The sequence below is a fragment of the Arvicanthis niloticus genome, chromosome 13 (assembly GCF_011762505.2).
Source record: "Arvicanthis niloticus isolate mArvNil1 chromosome 13, mArvNil1.pat.X, whole genome shotgun sequence".
Taxonomy (NCBI): domain Eukaryota; kingdom Metazoa; phylum Chordata; class Mammalia; order Rodentia; family Muridae; genus Arvicanthis; species Arvicanthis niloticus.
The window spans coordinates 62,289,925-62,311,002 of NC_047670.1; the positions used below are offsets into that span (position 1 = coordinate 62,289,925).

Below are 21,078 nucleotides of genomic sequence, written 5' to 3' on the forward strand. Positions count from 1 at the left end.
TCCATTTTCTGAGGATGTAAAAGGGGGTGCAGAAAAAGAAAAGGAAGAGTGTAAGTTTCAAGCTTTTGCCAGCAGGCAGCTGTCCTCAGATGCGGGTCAAGCCCAGAGGCTGGTGGGTAGCAGCTAGCAGCTGACCAGCATGAGAAGTAGTATAACCCCTCCTCTCTCCATGACTCCCCCAACCTCAGACTTCTCCTCCCTCTTCTCCAACTGTTATCTTTTTTCTCTCCCCTATTCCTCTCTTCTGCACTGCTAGGAGAATCTGGAATTTACCCTGGGATATCAAGGGCTGATCACAGCTCAGAGCAAGCCCTGCTAGAGACCATATCCTTATTCAGAAGGGACATGAGCTCAGACAAATGTTGGGTGACTCTACAAAATTACTGCCTGGGACATGCGTTAGATCCTCAATAACAGTGTGCCTAGAGATCTCTCTTGGGACAGGACACTGCCTCTTATACTTACGCAAAACAGAAGAAAGGATGAAAACGCACTTTGAAGCTGACAGTATGCTGTGGTCTCTTCCGGTGATGAGTTTTACGAGGACTGAGGTAACTAAAGAGGGACCTTCCCAGTGCCAGATCAGACATTTCTGAACACCTCTCCAGATGAGCAGAAGGGAAAACACTCACCTTTTCTATCTGAGTGGTTGAGGGCAGGGAGATGGAAGGTATCCTTCTGTTCTCAAGGACAGAGCCCATGAGACATAGTCTATTCTGAACCCAGAGATAACCATGAAGGTGAACAGAGCCAAAGAGTTAGCTTGGGCTGGAGGCTGTCCCCTTGAGTCTTTGCTGGACATGCGGAGAGATACTTCCATCTTAGGGTGCTCACTATTTACACCCCTGAAGTGGGCTACTGAGAACTCTGGAAAACAGAAATGATTCCAGAGGGATCTCGGAGGTGGAATACCACAGACATGTAGATCTTGTGTTGGGGCTCAGACTCTTGAACCTGAGGGGGTTCTGGAGACATGTAACAGTAAATTACCAGGTGCTGCAAGGACTCTCCCGGGCTTAGTTGGGGATGGTGTATGGGGTGGTGGAAGGGCCAGTCAGTACCAAGAAACCTGAGAAAAGTGAGTTTAAATACTGCGTGGGCTAACTGTGGCTCACATCTGTGTTTGTAGCAACAGCTGGAGGAGTGTTCCAACTGTCACCAAAACTTATGTGTCCTCTTGAGGAGTATGCTGGGTACCCAAATATAGGTACCTTTGAGCTAGCTGGAGGCCTTACAGGTTGTGCCCACCACTCGGACATTGACGTATGCTGTGTGACAAGGCTTTTCATTTTTAGACAGCCAGCTGTGTAATATCTGACGGCCACTCTCAGGTCTAGGCATTGGTACTTGGGGGCATGGCTTTAAAAATGGAGCTGGGACAGGATGAGGTGGTGCTTCTATATTGGGCAGAAAAAAATAATGTATCCATAGCCTGGGTTTGGAAGTGAAGAGCACTCAGCTCAACCAGGGTAGGATCCTTCTCCCCACCAGGCATGGCGGGACCTGGAAGCTTCACCAAATAAGACCTGAAGGCTGAGTGGAGAACTGCCCTGTACTGAGGGTTCAGTGCTCATGGAAGGGATGAGGTGGGGGGCTTTGCTGAGACCTACCTAGTGTGACATCTTTATCTTTCCTCTGAAGGAGAAGCTGAGTCTTGCTACATGCCTGCCAGTTCAGTGCCAGGAGACCTGAATACCACACTGGGTGTACACTGGAGAGAGGATGTTACCTTCCTTTCCTTCCAACACTAGCAACATAGCTAAGGAGGCTTCTGGAAAGAGAATCTTCAGGGAAGATGAGGCAGGGGGATTTAGGTATTCGCTAGGGGAGGTGGTGAGGGCTGGCTAACATCTGACCGTGCTGTGAGGGCACTGTTGCTGGACACCCCGCTCACCTCATCTCATTTGCTCACTGCTGGTTGCAGCCTCTCTGTGTTGGGCTGTGCATTTCTTCATTCCTCATTGTAACAAAATTCCTGACAAAAACAGCTGAAGGAAGAAAGGGTTTATTTTGACTGATAGTTCAAGGGTGTAGTCCATCACAGCCGGGGCAGCATGTGGATGTGATGTGAAGTGTCTGGTCCTACCATGCCTGTGTGCAGTCAGGAGGCTGAGAGGAAGAAAAGCTGGCACTTAGCTGGTTTCCTATCTTACCCCTCTCATTCAGTGCAAGACCTCAGCCCATGTTCAGAATGGGTCTTTCCTCCTCATTTAAACCTCTCAGGAAAAACACGCCCAGAGGTATAGTCTCCTAGGTGACCTTAGACAACCTAGTTGACAAAATTAACCCTTAACAGGAGAAGATTGAGATCTCAGAGGAAGCCCCATCAAGTTGTCAAAATGGTGTATATTAGGCTGGTCTTTCATTCTACTGTTTGATAGGATAATAAGCAAAAACAAGATATTGGCTTCTTTATGTTCAGAGGCAGCTGGGAAGACCTTTTCAACAAAGCAGTGTTTGATTTTGTTTGGTCATGTATGCCTGTGATATTATATCAGGTGTGGCAGCATACTGATCAGGTCAGGGTGTTGCCTTGCCCGGTACCCCAGCTATTTCTCTGTGCTGGAAACACCCCATTTTGAAACAGTATACCAACCTCATTGTTATGTCATTTTGCTGTGCCAACTCATTGAGCCTCCCTGCGTCTGTCTGTGGATTTAGACTTGGCCTTCTTCTACCCATCTCTGCTTCCTCCAGCCAGTGATGACCACACTTCACTAACTTATTTCTATGAGGTCAACTTTATTGTACTCAAAAAACTTGGTGAAGGACCATGTTTTTCTCTGAGCCTAAGTGATGTCACTTATCATATTGTCCTAAAGCCACATTCATTTTGTCCCAGATGTCAGGGGCTTTTACAAGGATGAGTAGTATTCTATAAATTGTGTAAGTATTTATATATTTAGGAATACACTAATATGTGCACAGTAGTATACAGCTCTGTCACACCCATGTGCATGCACATGCTTATACACACACACACACACACACCACAAACACACACTTCATTATTCCTTGATTCCTGTGGGCTCTGAGGCTAACTCTGAATCTCAGCTTTTGTGAACAGGACTTCATACACATAGGCGTACTGACACCTCCATGATCAGCTGATGCCCTTACTTTGGATATGGACCCTGAGGTGGGACAGGTGGTCTCACAGAAGACAAAAACTATTCAGTTGTTTGAAGTTTTTCATACCAGTCTCCATAATGGCTCTGCTGCTAAACTACAAGGACTGAACTATGTCCCTCCCATCCTCCCCAACGCTTCAGGCTTGGCCAACCTGAAGGTGGACCTAGATACCATAGACAGGGAAATAGTCTTGGTGGATACTGTTTAAGCTAGGCTCCCAGTGATGGGGCTTGGTGTTCTTCCCTGTGCGCTCCATCTGTAGAATGACCTTGGGTGACAGGCGACATGGCTTCCTCCTCACCCATCCTGCCCACAATGGCTGTTGAGATACCATGTTGCTAGAACATTTTGGGTGAAAGAAGGCTGCAGCTAGACTGCTCCCTATGTCTGAGTAAGATCCCTTTCCCTCCAGTGCTGAAGAAAGCAGGAGTGGGTGGGTGGATGGGGAGGGTACAAGGAATGTTCATTCCATTGATGCTAACACATTATGGTTGAGACCACAAGGCCACAGGGAAGACACTGGTCTCCAGGGAATGTGCCTTTGAAAATATCTGAGTGGCTTTCTGGAGAAAGTATGGCCTTACACACATTTACAGATGCAATTGGGACACACACAGACCTCTCCCCAACACAAACAGTAGCCACGGCTGTGCACGTAGGAGTGCACCCAGAAAGGTGTGCATATATGAGCATTAAACATCAGTACACACATATACATGTGAGCATGCACAGAAACATGTGACACATGGCATGGTGTGCTTCCATATCAATCTGGATGTTCTGCAGGGCAGGAGCAACTCAACTTCTCATGCTCCAGCTTACAAGCATCTGAACATCTTCATTGGTCCTTTGTCTGTGCAGGGCTTGGACCTCCGAGAGGCTCAGTCTGTGCTGCAGAGTAGCTAAGCTGATGTAGGGGCTGTGCCACTTGCCAGGGATCTAGATGCCTGTCTTTCCCTCTCAGATTCTGCTCACGAATGATAGTGCCGTGCTGAAGACTACCTTCCACATTTTCCCAATGTCACCTAATTCTCTGGCCTGTGTCTATGGGTACCTCCCAGAGTCAGCCTAGACCCCTTCTCTTTCCACCCTGCTTTTTCCTGCCTCTCTGTCCAAGATGGTGTTCAAGCCACACCCACTGTTTCATTCATTCATTCATTCATTCATTCATTCATTCATGTTTGTGTATGAATATGTTATGTGGTGTTCATATTGTACGGTATGGGTATGTGTTTGGTGCATACATGTAAGTGTGCAGGTGTGCATACCCATGTACGCACATGCTCTTATGTGTGCATGCCAAGTCCAGAACAGAGTCCTCCTTTATCCTTCTCCACCTTATTGCCTTGAGAAAGGGTTTTTCGGTGAACAGGAAGCTCTCAGAATCTACCTTTCTGTGCTTCCAAACCTGCTGCAGATTGGTTGTAGAGCAAGCGCTGTTACCCACTGAGCCGTCCCCTGCAGCCCCTCTGCACATGTATCTTTAATGATCGAAGTTTAGGACTCTGTGTTTTAGCTAGCTGCTGGAATTTTTTTTTTTTTTTTTTTTTTTTGAGATTTGTCTGTGAGCTGGTTTTAAGACTTGTGTAGAAACAGAGTGTTCCCTGGACCGTTCCATCCATGTAGCTTCCCACAGAAGAGACCAGTGACTAGAACCATGGAGAAAAAGAGAGAGACGTGGTATTTCACTGTAAAGATCTTGCCTGTTGATGGAAATTCTTCCCAATTTCAGGGCCCAGTACATCTTTGTGCATCTTCTGCTCCACGCCTCTACACCTCGAAAGTCTCCTGGCTACATATTTTCCCATATGATTCCTTTCTCTGTTGGAGCCCCTGTCAGCTTCCTGAGCAGGCTGTGGGTGGGAGGCTTCCTCCAGCTGTCTTCAGTGGTATGATGCCCTCTGATGACTGAGGAGCTGGTCAGCACCCTTGGTACAGTGCCTTTTCCCACCAGTCTGGGAGGACACTGCTCTGCTCTGAAGGGAAAGGCAGCATTACTGAACAAAAGCCCATTGTCACTTCTCCTCAGATTCCATGAGTCAGAAGTGTCCTACTCCTGTTGTTGGTTTTACAGGCTTTCAGGGCTGCTTGGCTCTGAGTTGGCCCATCAGATCTGTTTAGAATATAGCAAGCCCTTCCATTTCTTACCACTTCCTCCTCTTTGATCTTTTCTGACTTCAGAATTTCTAATAGGAAACTTGGACACCTGAGACCTCCTCTCCACACTGTAACAACCCTAGGCCTTTCCTGTGTCTCCCTTCTGTGGCTCCACACTGTAGGCTTTGCTGACTCCTCTCTCTATGTGGTCTTTTTCACCATATAGCATAATCCTGCATCTTAAGACCTGACCACTGTGTTCATCTTAAGCCTCTTTTATCTCCTGGTTTTGTGTGGCTACTACATTGTTTCCTTGCATTTTTTTTTAGCATGATGGAATTTAGGGTCATTGTGGTTCCTTTCTTTGTCTCTGAATCATTTCTGCCTTTTCGGGGTTAGCTATGGAATGTATGTCTTCGGCCTCCCTTCCCTATACCTGGTGATCCTGTCTGTCAGGCTCTGTCACTTGGGAGGAAAGCTGGAAGTATACAGCCAGAGAGCAGTAACTGGTCAGTGTGCAGGAAACAGTCAGGATACAGTAAATGGTCAGAGTGTTGTAACTTGTCAGCACAGGATAAACGGTCAGTGTGCAGTGATTGGTTAGGATCTTTAAAGGGCCAGAACCAGACAGTGTACAGCAATGACCAGGGTGTAGAATTTGTCAGTGCACAGTAAGGGGTCAATAGGCAGTGACTGGTCAGGGGATGCTGTGGGTCACTACACTCTGGAGTATGCTGCCTGTGTTCTCTGGAAGTGTGTGTGTGTGTTTGCAGATAAGCCTCTTCAGAAGTAGGCTTAGAGACTACTAGGGTCAAGCAGCCTCCGCCAGAATGGGCTGGCCTGGTGACCCAACTGGGGCACTGTAGTGTCCAGACATTCAGGCTATGTTGCATGGAGGTCTTCCTCCATTCCATCCCATGCCACACCAGTTATGTATGCAGCCCTGACTTTCCCACAAGGCCAGGGGTCATGAGCATAATAGGCTAACTGCTAAAGTCTATGGAACCTGCCTTAGAATAATATAAACATACACGAAATCCCCAAGGAAGCCAATTATATTAAATGTAGTTATCAAATGTTAAAAAAAAAAAAAAAAACCAGTTTGAATCAAGGGTATGTTTGCGTCTTTATTAAAGCATTACGTGAAAAGCCTAGCCGTGGAATGACTGTAATTTGAAATAATGGTGAACATAAGCAATGTAAAGTGATAGCCATAGATCTGTAACTTGATATGAAAATACCTGTGATCCTGTGATTTCTGTTGGTGACAAAGTCACAGTCACAGCTAAACTATTGTGTTTACTGCTTGCATGCCTAATTGAAGGCAGTGTTCACTTCTACCTAGAGATATGTAAAACAGAAGGCCCCTTCCCTTCCATCTTCATTCCCATATCTCAGGTATATGGCACAAAGGGACTGTCCCTTTGGGGCAGCATGCCTTGGCTTCTTCAGGTAACTGTCCTGGCAGCAGCAGTTACTGGGGTACAGGTGTTCAGTCACCTGCATCTTTGGCGATGCAGCTCTTCGGCTAAGTACCCTTCCATCAGCAGGCTCACTACCCCTCGAATGGTGCCAACTCTTTGGCATGGTGAGGGAAAGGGCACCCTTCAGATGGCTCCTCTCTTCTGCCCAGCTCTCAGCACCAGAATTTCCTTGGCTGGCCAAGGAACTTGAACTGCCACAATCTAATGATTTAAAAAAAAAAAAAAAAAAAAAAAAAAAAAAAAAAAAAAAAAAAGGTGTTTTTCTATGTGTTCATAGCCCCTGGTGTCCATCCCCTCCTGAAGCCTGTGGTGGTTTCCACTAGTCAGGTGAATGGTGAATGTGCCATTGTCTTAAGCTGGATGCCCAATGGGCTTCTCAGTTTGCACAGTTTACCTGCTCCTCTGGGTGCCAAACTCAGGTTCGTGGCTTTTTACCTGTAGTTTCTGTGAAGGGCACTAGCACCACAGCCTGTAGGAGAGCTTGGCACCTAGGGGAGGAGCTTTTGGGTCCTTAAACTTGGAGATACACACATGCTATCCAATGGGAATGGATTAATTGGTGGGCCATGCATTTCTGTAGGATCTTTCTTTTTCCTTTTATAAATTCAGTTGGCAGAAAGATTCTTCAAACGCCTAGTTCTTTTCAAATAGTGATTAGATTGGGGACAAAGCAAATGTCAGGGGTGGGCCTTCTCTCCTGATTGAGGTCTCCTTGGGACCAAATCTGTGTGTATGTGATGAGCACCCGCCAAACCCTGAGCCCTTGGAAGTGAAACACACTGTTCCAGGTGAGGTGTGTAGGCCAGCGACCTTGGTGGAGGTCAGACGTCTCAAGATGGACAGGGCAGGTTCCTGAGGCTGCCGCAGGGAAGGCTTTGCTGGGAGATTTGTAGGAGTACTTAAGACGGTAAGGTGGGGGCAATTATTTGATGGAGGGACTCCAGAGAACTGCTCAATAGAATGCCAAGTCTCTCCCATGGTAGATTCTGAATTGTTTAGTTGGTTAGCTGTTACAAGGTTCTTCGGGGTTGGGGTGGGGTGGGGTGGGAGTTCTGACTAACACTTGTCTCTTCAGGGGTTAGAGAGGGGTGTTGGCAGCCACAGAGACAAATTGCTTTTGAGCAGCCCCTCTTCTGCTCAGGTGTGGGCATAGTAAAGTCTGGTCAGGCAGACAGCATCAAGTTTGGTGGCCAGATGGCTCTACCTTTAATGTTATTGGTCATCCCGCTACTACAGACCTCAGTTTCCCCAAGTGCAGCCTAAGAAGTTTGATCTGTCTGACCTCCAAGAGCCCTTCAGAACTGGCCTCTTTTCTTGCATGACACGTGAAGCAGATGAGTCTCAGACCCCAGACAACGCCCACCCCGGCATACCACATAGGCTATGTGTAGGTCCCGGGTTTCTACCCAAAGCTCTGAGCTGAGCATTTGAAATTCGATTCAGGCAAAAGTGCCTTCAGGCCTCCCGTTCCGGTCCTGATGCTGTTAGCATGGAGGGACCCTCTAAAAAGGACAGCACTGCCTTTAGCTCCGGGCTTCCAGACACAAATGCCGGCTCTTCCTCGCGGAAGAATGGAGGCGGCGGCAGGGAAATGCCTGCTGGCTTCCTCTGGGGCCGGCTGTGGGCATCCACTGCCTGTGCCATTGGGTGTCCCGCAGCTGGCTGGAGGCGGGCACACAGGAGGCCCAGGATGCAATGTGGTGGTGGGGAAAGGCTGTGTGTTTCTGGTCTGCTGTGCTATTTTCAAACCCCTCGAAACCGCCTCCGGAGAGCAGCCTGCCCTGAACCTGTCTAGCAGTACGTCAGCCCGCCGGTCCTCCTTGTGGTTCCGCATTCTTCCCAGGACCCGGGGTAGGAGCCGGATGGGGGCTGGGCTCGCTTCCCCCGACAAGCGGCGCCAACCCGGCCGCTCTGCAGTGAGGCCCCAGCGCACCTAGGTGGAGCCCGACCCGCAGTTTTCAGCTGGACCAGCCCCACCTGACCCTCCGGCACGCCAGACGGGGGCGCTGCAGGGCGGCCAGGTCCCCCGGGTCCCCTCCGCGGCCCAGTGCGCATCGGCAGCTCGGCGGCCCGGGCGCTGCACAGACGGCGGCAGGAGCGGGCCAGAGTCCGAGGCAGCGCGGCCTGGCCGCCTGGGCCGACAGAGAGCCACGTCGCGCTCCCGTTCCCGCCGCAGCTCGCAAAGACGCCGAGCCGAGCGGCGGGCGCGCGCCACCAGCACCGGAGCAGCAGCGTCCCGCGGGCGGCGAGGCGCGCAGCGTCTCCGGCCCCACCTGTCGGCGCGGCCACCCTCAGCGTCGCCCCCGGCGTCCCCAGCCAGCGCGGGCGGCTCGCGGCAGCGCTGGGCCCAGCCTCGTCCGGGCTGCGGCGGCGGAGGCGCGCTCTCCCAGCTGGGCGCGGAGGCCCCCGCACCGTCCCGGGCGAGGGGACCGGCCCGGCGGCTCCGGGCTGTGCAAGTTGGACTGCGGCGGACTCGGCCGGGCCGCTCGGGCCCCGGCGGCGGCGATGGTGCTGCGGCTCCGCGAACGGCGCGCAGCCCTGGCCCTGAAGCTGCCTCTGCGCGGCGGTGGCAGCGGCGGCGGAGCGGCCCCCTAAGCCCCCCGCCGGAGCGAGAGCGGGCAGCGGCAGCGGCGGAGCCCGAGAAGGCGGTAGCGGCAGCGGCAACAGAGCAGTGGAGGAAGGCGACGCCGATCTCTGGCGCGGGGCGACAGGCGACCAGAGCCGGGGCCGCGCCGGACCCCCAACCCGCCGGGCCGTTGCGCAATCCGCGGCCGGTCTGGGCCCTGTTGGCGGCGCGGCTCCGGGGGCGGCGGCGGGGCTGATTCATGGGGCCGCGGCGGCCAGTCCCCCGCTCCCGGGCCCCCGGCGCCCCGCAGCGCGCGATGGTGGCCGAGTGGCCGGAGCGGCGGCCGCCGCGGCCCGAGACTTTCTGCTAACCTCCCCGCCCCCGCCCGCCCCCTCCCCGGCGCCCTCCCCCGCGCCGTCCCCTCCCCCTGCCCAAAAGACACAGATCGCCTCCCGGAGTGGCGCCTCCAGTCGCGGCGGAGCGCGGCGTTGGCGGCGGATGGAGGGCGCGATCGGGCGGCCAAAGCGGCTGCACCCAGCGGGGCGCTGATGCGGCGCCTGGACCTTCGCTGCGCGACTTCGGGGGCGTCGGCCGAGTTGGCACTCCGCGATGCAGCTCCTGAAGGCGCTCTGGGCACTCGCAGGGGCCGCGCTCTGCTGCTTCCTTGTCCTGGTGATCCACGCGCAGTTCCTCAAAGAAGGTAATTGTCCCCGGCGCGCGCGGTACCCCACACTGCTCGCGGCGGCCCCTGCGCGTGATACTGTTCCCAGCACCTTCCAGCGCTGCCAGCGAGGTGGGCCGAGGCTCTGCGGGGCCAGAGTGGCCGATGGCGCGAGCCTTTCCGGAGCCCAGTGCTGGATCTGCCTCCCCTGGTGCCTCTGGGCTCATGATCGGCGTGTATTAGGTGCGAACCCGGGAGTGCTGGGGCCTGGCTAGCTACGGTGTAGTCCTGGAACCCAGGCTTAAGCCCAGGCTGCGGTTGCCATCCCCTGCCCCGCAAGGCTCGGTGGCAGTTGCGCCTACCCGCATGCCATCGACCCTCGGTAGGTGGCACCAGCGCTCCACTTTGGTAGCCTGGCTGAAGCCAGTGCTGAGCAGGCCGGGACTGAATGGATTGGGGGCTGGGGAAGCAAAGGTGTCAAGGGATGAGGACTGGAGAAATTGTACCCATGTCCCATGTCTCTTTACAGATCGGGTCGGGTACCCAGCAGACTTAGACTAGGTGGGCAGAATTCTTCATCGCCAGAATGCCTAGAACTTGAGAACACTCAGGTTTTGGGTTCCTTTGCCCTCCTGGTTCCTTCTAGATTGCAGGATTGTCCCATCCAGCTCTCGAGACTCTGTTAAGACTTGTGTGGTACACATTGGACTCTTGCGGTCACAGCGGCCCTTTGGGATTCTTTCCCGTTGACTGTTTTGGTGTGCAGTGGTAGGCAGCAAATAGCAGGCACTCTGTTGGAAACTTCTTGCTCTTTAGTCTTGGTGTCTCTGGGCCCAGCCTGCTCTGGTGGGCACCCACTGTAGGTGGTCACTAGTGCCCTTGCACAGGCCATGCCTGTACTAGCTAGCCCTCCCTTAGGTCAGTAGGAAACACTGAACCCTGGAAAGTACTGGTGCAGATTTCTACGGCTGTTCTCACTACATCCAGGATCCTAAGGATGAAGGGCTTGAAATACTCTGTAGCTTCCCTACCTAATTAGTAAGCTCCTAGATGCTGGGAGCTCCCTGGATCCTGGGAGCATTCGTGGCCTCCTATACATTGTTACATTGTTATCCCTTGATTTCAGGTGCTACTTTGGAGAAAGTAGCTGGTATGCTGTAGGCAGGTGAACCTGCTCAGCTTACAGACCGGTCTTGGAGTTGGAGGCCGGTCTTCCCTCCAGCTTAGGTGACCTACTTCATGAGTGGGTGGTTCTGCCACGGGGTTGGGGTCCCCTGCTATTGAGATAACTCTTTCCTGCAAATATGAGTCATTTCCTTCAGCCCCCACCCCCCAGAGCTGTCCTCAAGTTGGTATCAGCTGTGGGGGGGTGGTGGAATGCAATGCCGAAGACCCTAAGACATGGCATCCTTATACTTTGAGATCTTGTTTGGGATACAAGTTTTCTACCCTTTCCACTGCTTCTTTGTTCTCTGGGGGTATTTACTTGAGGGAAAAAAACATGAATCTTAAGGTGTTGGGGTTTCTCTGGGTTCATCCAGCCTGCTTGAGTTATTGTGTTGTCATGAGCAGTCATATGTGGCCACAAAGAGATGCTGGTCATTTGGAGACGGGCGACCCAGTGGATGGGTTCCTTCTGCCTGGGACTGGTGGGGACAAACCAGTCCCAGAGTCTTCTAAGCTATTAGATTTGGCCCTTTGGTCAAGAGGGAAGTTCTTGTGTCCCTGGTGGCCAGATGTGAGGTCAGAAAGGCAGTCTGCATTAGCACCTGTGTTCTGGAATGGTGGGGCATGTCCCCTAAGAGTGGATTTGCAGACCAGCCCTTTATCAGAAGGCAGCCTGGGCATTTGGTATGGCAGACATATGCATGTTGTTGTAGCAGATGGTGGGGTAAGGGAAGGAGGTAGGGCATGCTGGCCATGGGGTCATAGGACATGAAGGCACTGTCTTGGCGGCTGCTCTTGAGGAAAAGCCCAAGTGGTTACCCAGCCTTCCCTGTGGGAGCTTGTGAACGCTGTTGTCTACTCTGACTTGTTTGCTTCTGTGGCCCTGGCTCCCAGTGCCCTTTGCTGTTGCCTTCTGTTAAAATGGTCAGGGATGGCGTCCTTGTAGCTGTTTGCATGTTTGCTTGTTTGTCTGTCTGTCTTTTGTCGGTCTCTGGTATTAGAAGCAGGAGCCTCAGGATAGGCCTTAGGGTGTGCAGTGAGAGACTGAAGAAGGTGGTTCCCAGGGGAGTCACAGGGCCCTTCTGGGAGGCTTGGGGTCCAGACAGGAATCTGATAGGAGAGACGGACCTAAGCAGCCGGGACAGTTGTGACTTGTTGCCTGGGGATGGAGTGAGAAAGAGCTGTAGAAACAGCCATTTCCATGAATCTGTTTTTTGCCCCAAAGGGGTGAAGAATGGGGGACCCAGGGAGCTATTTTTTTCCATACTTTCTCTTTTGTGTGCAGATACAGGATACCCCGTGGCTAATCCATCCCACTCTGACTGGCCTGTCTTGCTGCGATTGCAAAGATGAATAGGGCTGTGAACCCAGAGAGAGGGGAACTGTGGTCCTAATTGCAACCCCCGGCTTGTCTGGTTTCTGTTAGAACAGGTCTTGCTTACCGTGCCTACTCAGTGGAGGTAGCCAGATGGCTGGGGGCAGATGACCATAGCTAAAGCATGGAGTTCAGGCATCAGTGGGGTGCCTTAACTACCCTGCCGGGATGTTACCAGCCTCACTTGTTTGTGCAGGGTTTGTAGGGACTCTAGTTTCCCCCGAGCTAGGACAGGTCAGGACAAGGGTGATATGTCAGGAGCCCTGCTTGGATCCTACTGCCTTATGGGAGCAAGCAGGGTAGGTGTAGGATAGAAGGCAGGCGGCGGGGTGTGGGGTGGGGGGAGGAGCAGAAGGCTATGCCCACAGTATTTTTTTTTTAATGTGGGACTTGGGATATGGAGTTAGGGTAACAGCTGGGATTGTGAACATTCTGGAAATCTTTGAAGCGCTTGGGCCAGGGCACAGCAGCCCAAGCTCTGGTTTGGATACTCACATCTCTAAGAAAACAAAAACAATACAGTGTGACTTGCAGCCCAGCCCTGACTGTCCATAGTGGTCCATGGATTGCTGACCTATGGGGCCCAAAGGAGACAGGACCAAGATTTAACCCAGCAACCCTTTGTCTGGCAGAGACATCCCTGTGTGTCTCCATTAGCTGTGGATTTGAGGTTTAATTCTCTGTCCTTATAAATCCTACTGATGGCTAGGCGAATGTTGCATGAGCCAAGCATGCTATCAAAAAGCCTCTTTCTCGGGTTAATACTGAGAGCTTGTGGGGGAGCAGAGTGCCTGCATCTGGCTCCCCCAGCACAGTGTCCCAGCATCTTAATTCCCAGGAACTTAGACTCGCCTTTCCAGCGTTATCTTCCTCAGCTGCTCCCAGAGCTGACTGTTGATTGAGCAAATAGGATTCAACTTTAATTTATTTAGTTAGCTCACTACTTTGGAAGTCAAGTATATTCTGTGAGCCTGTGTGGTCACACTGAAACGGACACACTTAACCCTGGGCAGACATGCAGGCGTACTAAATTGTATCTCAGTAGAAATCACGAAGTGAAGTGATACCATCTATGCAAGACCTACACCAATCCCAGGATACTTGTATATCCCTGACATTGGTCAGTTTGTTTATTTTTATTTTTAAGGGTTTTTGTGTGTCTTTGTATGTGTGTATGCTCGTATGTATGTGTGTGTGTAGGGGTTGTACCTGCACATGTAGAGGCAAGGGGTCAATCTTAGATGTCTTTCTTTAGATGCTGTACACCCCCAACCTCCTGAAACAGGGTCTCTTTCTACTTTGGAGCTCACTGACAAGCTAGGCTGACTGGCCAGTGTCAGGGACCTACCTGTCTGCCTCTCCAGTACTAGAGTTACAGGCTACAATTCCAAGCCCAGTTTTTAAATAGGTTTATTTGTTTGTTTGTTTGTTTGTTTGTTTCATGGTTTCCGTGGATCAAAGTCAGGCTCTCCTGCCCACTGGCAAGCAATTTACCAATTTCCCTATCTTCTCAGTTGTAGGCCATCTTTTTAAAAAGTGAACAAACAGCCAGGCATGGTGCCGCACGCCTTCAATCCAGGTACTCAGGAGGCAGAGGCAAACAGATCTCTTGTGAGTTTGAGGCCAATCTGGTCTACAGATCAAATTTCAGGACATCCAGGGCTGTTGTTACATAGAGAAACCCTATCTTAAAATAATAAATAAAGAAAAATTAAAAAAAAAAACAAAAAAGCAAAACAAGCCGACAAAAACAGATAAATAATTTGAACAACATACCAGTTACTGGTCTTAAGAAATTATTAAAACAAACAAACAAACAAACAAACAAACAAAAAACTTGTTGATGAGGCTGGAGAGATGGCTCTGCAGTTAAGAGCATTGGCTGCTTTGGCTAAGAACCTGAGACCTGTAACCCACTTCCAGAGGATCTGGAGGAACTTCTAACCTTCATGGGGACCAGACACGCACCACATGGCAAACAGACATACATTCAGGCAAAAATATTCATACAATAAAAATAAAGACTTTTATTTTATTTTTTACAAAATTATTGAATTTAAAAAGCGTATCATTCCTGTTATAAATCCTTGCTTCCCTGAATGGCTGTGGCAGTGGGCGGGGGCAGGCGGAGCACACTGGAGTTGGTTAGGGGCCTGAGGCTATTTAGAGTAGCCTAGCTGTTCTTGATAGAGACTGAGCTGTGCTTGATTCCAGCCAAGATCCCATGATGCACTGAGGGGCTGAAACCTCGGTGTTTAAGGAAAGGGCATTTTGCAGACCTGTGTCTTCTCCAGTCCCCAGAGCCAGTCTGGGTCTCACATTCTCTCCAACGTGGCTCAGGACTGCATGTAGAGGGTCCCAGCTTTCCCCGTGGATCTCTGGGCTCCCCAATGCTGTCTTCTCCGTCCTTATCGGGATGCAGAGCTCTGCAAGGTATGTGAGAGGGCAGGGCATGTGTCTTCCCCGTGCCCAACGTCTGCTTCTCCCTAGCCTTCCTGTAGACTTTACTGAGCGGCCAGGTAAGCAGGCTAGCAGCTGCTGGAGAGGGATGGGATTGGAGAAGCATTAAAATAACCAGCTTCTTTATCATCATTTACTATCGCTTCCTGTGTGACACAGAATCTAAATAAAACCCACATTCACCATAATAGGATTCTCATCTGCCGAATGTCTGACAACTGTAAAAGTTAAAACATGAAGGGCTTGGTAATGGAAGTGACTGCACACTGGCTCACCATGGCTTGCCAGAAGCCGCAACTTTTTCAGCTCCCCAGCACAGAGCCAGAGGGAAGACCCTTGAGAGACAGGTAGCAGTAGAGTTGAGGTATGCTAGGATATCTCAACAGACTGTCCACTTGGGGACTGGCTGCATCGTTACAGAGCTGGTCTTCCCTGTGCATCTTGGGAAACTCAGTCTTTTACCTTGTTTTGACATCAACTCGGTATTTGAAAGCCAGGCTCAGTCCTTGACTCTGGTGAGCTATAACAGCTTGCTCAGCCCAGGCAGTATGTAGCATGTACAAATAGGTGGTTTTAATATTTGTTAATATACACGGTGTCAGAGGGGGCAGCCTTAGGATGTCCACTGCTGACCTTTTTATAAGTAAGGTGTTTGTGTTCATGCATCTGATTATATATTAATTAAATACTGAGATGTTTATATCATATGCAATTTGCATAAGCATATAAATTCATGAGCATGTATTATGAACTTGGTTAAAAATACAGCTGTGTAATGAGGGTGAGGGTGGGGGCTGCCCCCTCTCCTTCTTTCTATACAAGTGGATCCATGGGTGTTGTGTGAATGCTTATAGCCTCCTAGGGCCCGAGCATACATGAAATCTTCACTGTGCCTCATAGGACTACAAGTCTGCCTGTGGCACACACAACAGATGCCAGCATCTAAGTGGGGTCTGCCCCTTCTGATCCCTTTCCTTCATCCACGGGCCCCATCCTGCCTGTGTTGCAACCCCTCCAAGCAGAAGAGACAAGGCTTCTCTTTTTCTTTCATTTGGATATCATCTGCAGCTTAACTCACCCTTGTCCAGGAGGTATGGCACTGTAGTGCTTGAGTATGGACATTTATATTGTGTGGTACACACAACATAAGATACACAGCTTATGCATACCACGACATATCACATATACCACATAAATACATTCCATATACACATATTCTGTACAATCACATCATACACATACAAGATGTATACATGTATATCCCATATTAACATCACATGCAGTCACACTACCCATACACAACATATGTATTCAGGATGTAAAACTATATTACATATAGATGCATACCACACTCAGATATACACTGTAGACCAAATAAGCACAGCACATGTAAACACATACCATGTGTACATGGAGCCAACATGTACATTGACACTTCATTACACATACCCCCAAATATTTGTTGCTTATTAATACCTCATGTACATGTAGCTCACATGTGTGCATAATCTATTAACATGTCATGCACATATATCCCACATATACACATAATACCACCATACCAGAGACACACTCTCCACACATATAAACCACACACATAGAATATATACATACACTGTATGCCTATAAGCATAACACATAAACACCAAACACACACTATTTATGCACATCACATGTATATATTATACACAGTGAATATGCATGCATAACATACAAAATACATAAACATATCACACTTTGCATACATACATATACTATATATGTTGTCCATGAACACATGTGTATACTGCAAATATGTGTATACTTCACATTTTATCACACAGATACTATGCAAACAACATCTGTACACACTTCCTACAGACAGAACACACAAAAATATACACTATAGATACATCCATGTAAAGCACATGTATGCCATGGGTCACACATGCTACCATACCTAACAGTACTTTCCAGATACATGCCACATTGCATTCACAACCAACACAAATACACGCCCCCCACATACATACCTTACACAAGCATGTTGTACCTGAAAACACATACCACACATATGTCCCACACAAACCCACACCACACCTGCAAACACATACTGCACACACATCCCACACATAAATATATGCCACACATACACACACATACATGTATATATCCCACACAAACACACATCCCACACATACACATCCACATTGGTTACATGTACACATGGTGTGTGTTTACATGTGCTGTGCTTATTTGGTCTACAGTGTATATATGAGTGTGGTATATATTTATATGTAGTATAGTTGTATATCATGAATATGTATGTCGTGTATGGGTAGTGTGACTGTATGTTGTGTTAATATGGGATATACATGTATATGTCTGGTTTGTGTATGTGATAAATGTATGCCACACACACACACACACACACACGTATATATCCCACACAAACACAAATCACACTTGCAGCCACCATGCATCCTACCTCCACAATCTTCTTATCCGCAACAAGAACGATAGAGGCTGGATCCAACTGAGTCCTGTTCTCTGCTTTTGCTGTCCATCCTGTATCTGGCATCGAGGAACCAGGCCTTTCCAGTGCATTCTGAATACCACAGAGGCCAGGGAGTATCCAGAGAAGGGAAGACACTGCATTTTCACTGAAGAGATATGGCCTATTGAGAACTAAGGGCAGGCTTTGGGTTTCTGAGGCTAGGGCCAGGAGGTCAATGGAAGAAGACAAACCCCATGACCTCTTAGCAGCATGGCAGACAGGCAGTGCATGAAGTGGAATAACTCATGTCCTGTTTAGAGCAGCAGGGCCTCAGCACATCAGTTGAGTAACCATGACACAGTGGTTCTGCCTCCCACTGTTCTGCCTGGGTCCCTTTCACTCTTGCTTTCTCCAAGTTGGGTGAATGCTAGAAAGTCCATGGACCTTGCCTCTGTGTTCTCTTAGCTCTGTGATTGCCTGGCTATGTCCTGTGACCTCTCTGTTCTGGTGGTGGTCAGGGGAGGAGGTTCCTGTGAGATTGACAGGCCTCCACAATCTTATCTGAGAGAGGAGCTTCCCATGAAGAAAAAGGTGACCAGGAGTGGCCACACAGGTTTACTTCAACACTGGTCCACTTCAGGACTGGGGCCAAACCTGGGGTCTAGGGCGCACAAAGGGGCTAGAACAGATGTCAGCACTGGCATCCGGTGAGGGTGACGAGGACACCCTGTTCTTACACTCAGCTCTCATAGAGGGGTCATCCAAAGGTACACTCAGTGAGTTGAGTGAAGACTTTTCCAGGAGGCTGGTGTCCTGACTACTAAGTGCCAAGGCAACACTAAGGGCCACATCCATGTGGGTAGTGCTACACTGTGGATGAGTGGTAGGGGGAGAGGTGGTTCAGCTACCTGTCCTGGGCAACAGCTGCCCTTTAGTTCCCCTACCCGCAGCTAGACTGTGTGCTCAACTCAAGGATAGGCCCTTTCTGGAATCTTGCTGTGCCTCCATGGAACTGACAAAACCTGAGGCACTGCCACCTTTTACAGAGAAGGATGAGCAAATATTGGCAGTCTGGAGGAAGTGGTGTCCCTCAGGAAGGCTTGGCTCCTATGGATGGTGCCTGTATCCTGCGCAGTTCCTAGTTGCTGGCCCTGGCACTGTTGGATGCATTCTTGAAGCCCAGTCTAGACTCCACTGTACACAGCTGGCAACCTTCACAATGCCCAAGTGATCTTAAGCCTTTCCTTCAGCAAATAGGCACTTCATTGGAGCAGCATGGCAGGAAGTAGAAGCTAGACTCAACATACACATCCCCAGCCCATCTCATAGGCATTCACTCCCACAGACAGGCTCCAAGGTCCCCGTCTTTTGGAGAAAGTTTCCCAATGAGTGAGATCAGGCTACTCTATGCATGTGACACTTAGTGTGACTGGAAGGACAAAAGAGACCTTGGAGCAGTGATATTCTCGGTCACTTTCAGCTCTCTGCTGATCTGTTCCCTGCTCCCAAGGACAGGACACACACAGACCTGGGTCTAGCTTAGATAATAGACCAGGACTTTGAAGCTATCCCAGCCTATCCATATGAGGACGACTCCAGGCAGATCCCTGGGGTGATGCACTAGCCATGTGCTGCTGGTTTTGTGTCAGCTCGACCCAAGTTAGAGTCATTTGAGAAGACAGAACCTCAGCTGAGAAAATGCCACTACTAGATTGGCCTTGGGTAATCCTATAATGCATCTTCTTGATTGGTGATTAATATGGGAGAGCCTAGCTCATTGCAGTCAGTACTATCCATAGACTGCTGGTCCTTGATGATATAAAAGCAGGCTGAACAAGCTGTAAGGGGCAAGCCTGTAAGCAGCTCTCCTATGGCCTTGTATCAGCTCCTGCCTCCAGGTTCCTACCTTGAGTCCCCGCTCTGACTTCTCGCAATGATGGACTGTGACCTTATAGTTATAAGATGAAATAAACTCTTTCTTTCACAAGTTTCTTATGGACATGATGTTTTATCATGGCCATAAAAATCATAATGTAGATGGAAATTGGTCCCAGGATTTAAGGTACTGCTGGGATAGACTTTACCATCTTTTGGGGAGAACTGTGGGAGGATGTTTGAGCTTCAGCCTAGAAGAGCCATTGAGTTCTCAGAGCTTGATGAGAAGTTGTAGGAACTTGGAGGATAATGCTGAGAACAGAGCAGATGATAGAGGAGGCCTGGCTCTTAAGGTTTGTTAAGGAAGCGGAGACTCCACCAGGGCCGTCTGTGTGATATTTTGAACTAAGAATTTGTGGTTCTGGTCATCTTGGGCTGGAAAATTAGCTCCTGACTAAGAAGAGACCAGCATCATTGAGGCAGAGTCTTCTGGGAAGTCTTTTCTTCAGAGTCCAGCAGTACATGGTGGGTGTGGCCCCGAAGTGGTCGAAGCCAAACTCGGCAATGTAAGAGTCTCCCAGGTGGAGCTGGTTCTGAAGAGATCACGGAGAGCTCAAGCTGAGGCTTCATATTAGTCAGGGTTCTCTAGAGTCACACACCATGAGTGGTCAGGACAGGCTGTTAGTAGTTGTAGCAGAAGTCCCAGGATTGACAGTCATGAAAAGAAGTTGAGACCAGGTACCATGTGTAAGGGTGAGTTCCTGAAGAGACTGGGGATTGAATTGCTGCTTATGACAGTGTATTCTAGTTGTAGAGCCTCCAGCATTTTGGACGTCCCAGTACCATGGGACAACAGCCAGGGACAACGGCAGCCATGCAATGGAGCTACCCTAGACCTAGGAGAAAATCTATGTCGGCTGTGGAGGACAGAGTTGAAGAAGTGGCCCAGAAGATGCCCCTTTTATACTGTTGGACATTGGTTTTGCTTTAATTTGATTGTGACTGTGCCCTGCCTCCCCTCTCCCTGTTTAGTGTAACAAAGTAAGTCATTTATCTTACAGAACCCTCCAGTGATTTTAGAATTTTAGGGAAAATGTAGATATTTTAGGGAAACGTTGAGTTTTGGAAGAGACTGGACATTTCAATGAAACTGAACTTATTAAAGCGTATCAATGTTTAAAGATTCTTAGACTTATAAAAGTTGGATTGTTTTACACGATGATATTAATATTAATATGGGATGTTGAGGATAGTTACATTTTAACAGTGACATTTGTATGTCAAGCTGACAAGGGGCCAACCGTGATGTCTGGTTTTACGTTAACATGACACAAGCTAGAGTTATTTTTTAAAAAAAGGAACTTCAGTTGAGAAAATACCCCCCACCAGATTGGCCCGTGGGCAAACCTGTGGTATAGCTTCTTGATTGATGATTGATATGGGAGGCCCCATACACTGTGAACAGTGACACCCCTGGGCTGGTGGTCCTAAGTGCTATAAGAAAGTAGACTGAGCAGGCAGTAAGCAATATTCCTCCATGACCTCTGCTTCAGTCTTTGCCTCTGCTTCCCTGCTCCGATGTCCCTTAATGATAGGATGTGACCTAGGAATTATAAAATGAAATAAAGCCTTCTATCCCCCAAATTGTTGTCTGGTCATGACATTTATCACAGCAGTAGAAGCCCACAGTAAGACTAGCCGTGTCTTGGGCTATGAGTATTTGCTTCCTCTCTAGTTGCTTCTCTTGCCTCGTATGCTGTTTCTTTGTTGTGTGTGGTTCTTCAG

General features: G+C 49.5%; 1 protein-coding gene across 4 annotated transcripts in view; it reads left to right on the forward strand.

Annotated features, from left to right (window-relative positions):
- Positions 1-21,078, forward strand: part of Tafa5 (TAFA chemokine like family member 5) — a 212,321-nt gene that overhangs the window by 66,442 nt on the left and 124,801 nt on the right. For 2 of the 4 annotated variants that reach the window (XM_034517112.2, XM_076911846.1), the window contains exon 1: positions 9,742-9,979. The exons of the other annotated variants lie outside the window; for them this stretch is intronic. In XM_034517112.2, coding sequence (XP_034373003.1) covers positions 9,889-9,979 — 91 coding nt within the window. In that variant the 5' untranslated portion in view covers positions 9,742-9,888. Of the gene's footprint in view, positions 1-9,741; positions 9,980-21,078 lie in introns of those variants that run through there. 4 annotated transcript variants of the gene reach the window in all.